The following is a 2,068-nucleotide window of genomic DNA, read 5'->3' as shown; positions in this document are numbered from 1 at the left end:
TGAACAGGTACCCATTCAAAAGATCCTTAACCATTCTGAAAGCTGGCATGAATTTCTCCTCCCTTGATAATGTCTTTTCTGGCATATGCCCCCCAAACCCAAACCTGAATTTCCTATACCAAAAATGTATTCTTGGAATTATTCTTCTTTGGAAATGACTAATATCTAAGCATTTTTTATAAGACCAAAAGTAGTATCTGCCCAAGGTCCTTAACTGAATAAATAAATATGTGCACCTCATGCACATTAGTTGTTTTTCAGTAGGATACCCAAGTACTTTGTACACAGCCAAGAGACAGAAGGTCTTCCTTGCTAAGCAAGGTTTTCTCTTCCTCCCCCATCCCCATCTTTGGGATTCCATCCTTTTAGGGGTGTTCTTTTCTTAACCATTTCCCTATTTTCTACCACCAGGGCAATGCTTAGCTGATGTTTTCCATCTTCACCTCTGCATCTGCTTCCACACCCCCCAGCCTTGGTTTTGGGGGAAGAAAAATCTTTTTCTGACTGGTTCCCACAGCCACTCCTATGTTTTAAATTAAAATAAGTTCTACCATTTGAAGCTACCTGAGCCACAACACAGTGACAATCCCAAATTCCTAGACACTCCATTAGCTTTTTTCTTGAATTCAAGAACACTGCCTGTGCCAACCTTCTATCATTCTTCTACCATTACTATTTTGCTAGCTGGCTCATTATCTCAGCACCTCTGATTCTAATCTTTCTGTTCAAAAGGGAAGTTCTCTAAGCCCCTCTTTCTGCAGACAGAAAGAACTCAAAGTCAGTACCACATTTTCCAAGGCCCCAGCTTATCTCCTTGGTTTATTATGAACAAGGGTGACCAAACCCCAGGCCAGAGTCACTTAAGGCCCTTGCAGAGTGCTCCCGAATGGTGCAATAACCTCCAAAATGTCAGCGCTTCAATGCCAAAGCCACAAGGAAGACCACCCAAATCACACAAGCTGCGCACCTGCCATTACTTCCCAAGCCTGGGTGGGAAAGGGGACACCTGAAGAGATAACGTCTGTGTGTGTGCTTTCTTGCTTGCTCAATCTCTCCCCATTCCTGTTTTCCTCTACCCCACACAGGAAAGAGTAAGTGCTGTATTCTCAAAGACCCCTGATTTTTGGTCAAAGAAAAAAGAAATAAAAATAGAGCCTTACAGCCTCCTTGACCAGTTTTCTACTGGATTCGACCACTGCTTCTGTCAGTGTAAATTCCGTTTTAATCATCTCCAGCACATTGATAGCTGATTCCAGTGGTGTGAGCTCAGCCTCCATATCAAAGGAACAGTCTAGGACAAAGCACAGTTTCCATTTTAAGCTCTTTTCTAAGAGCAAAAAAGTTATGTCCAAAAATTATATATACTTATGGAAATGGAGCATGCAAATATGGTAAGATTTGCATTTAATTTTTTGACACATTTGCTACAGGTTGACATACACGATAAGGGTCCAAATTCAAATCAATGAATTTAACGTGACCATTTTTTAACACCCGTCAAGACAGGCAACAAAATTACTTTTAAATACATGCATTTACCTCTCAAATTCAGAATACACTCATCCTCCTCAGATACGAGTGGCAACAAACTGACAACAGTTCAATAGCTTTCAAGTTAAATTCAGAGGGGAAAAATGTACTTCTACTCTGAAAAACACTCTACCATGGAGGAAAAAAGATGTCCACATGAACATAACTCACTTTAGATATGAGCAAAGTTGGGGTGAGCAATTAACAGGTGGGAGAAGATTTAAAAAAAAAAACACAGAAAAGCAGCCAAGACAACCTTAACCGGAGAAAACTAGAGCCAGAAAACAGACCCATCGTAGAATGGAAAAGACCACTCTGATGAAAACTATCGCACTTTAACCTGGAATCCTTCAGTTCCAGATATAAGTTTGAAAACAAAACGCTACGCAAGTAAGCCCAGAGAAGAACACAAAAATAGCCATACCTAAATTTTCCCCTTCTTCAATGCGCGACAGACACTGCATAACCCGCAGCAATCGGGACACGGTGTGCTCCTTCCCCAAGGGCCTGACGAGCAAAGCTGGGAAAGAAGACATCG

General features: G+C 41.3%; 1 protein-coding gene across 1 annotated transcript in view; it reads right to left on the bottom strand.

Moving 5' to 3' along the window:
• The window catches only part of TERF2 (telomeric repeat binding factor 2), a 72,580-nt gene that overhangs the window by 36,886 nt on the left and 33,626 nt on the right, over positions 1 to 2,068 (bottom strand). The window contains exons 4-5 of the mRNA XM_011932123.1: positions 1,955 to 2,050; positions 1,161 to 1,291 (exon numbers count right to left, since the gene is read on the bottom strand). Coding sequence (XP_011787513.1) covers positions 1,161 to 1,291; positions 1,955 to 2,050 — 227 coding nt within the window. The remainder of the gene's footprint in view (positions 1 to 1,160; positions 1,292 to 1,954; positions 2,051 to 2,068) is intronic.

The sequence above is a fragment of the Colobus angolensis genome, unplaced genomic scaffold (genome assembly GCF_000951035.1).
Source record: "Colobus angolensis palliatus isolate OR3802 unplaced genomic scaffold, Cang.pa_1.0 Scaffold93, whole genome shotgun sequence".
Lineage (NCBI taxonomy): Eukaryota > Metazoa > Chordata > Mammalia > Primates > Cercopithecidae > Colobus > Colobus angolensis.
The sequence above is the reverse complement of the archived record's forward strand: the minus strand, read 5'-3'. Positions and strand labels throughout refer to the sequence as shown.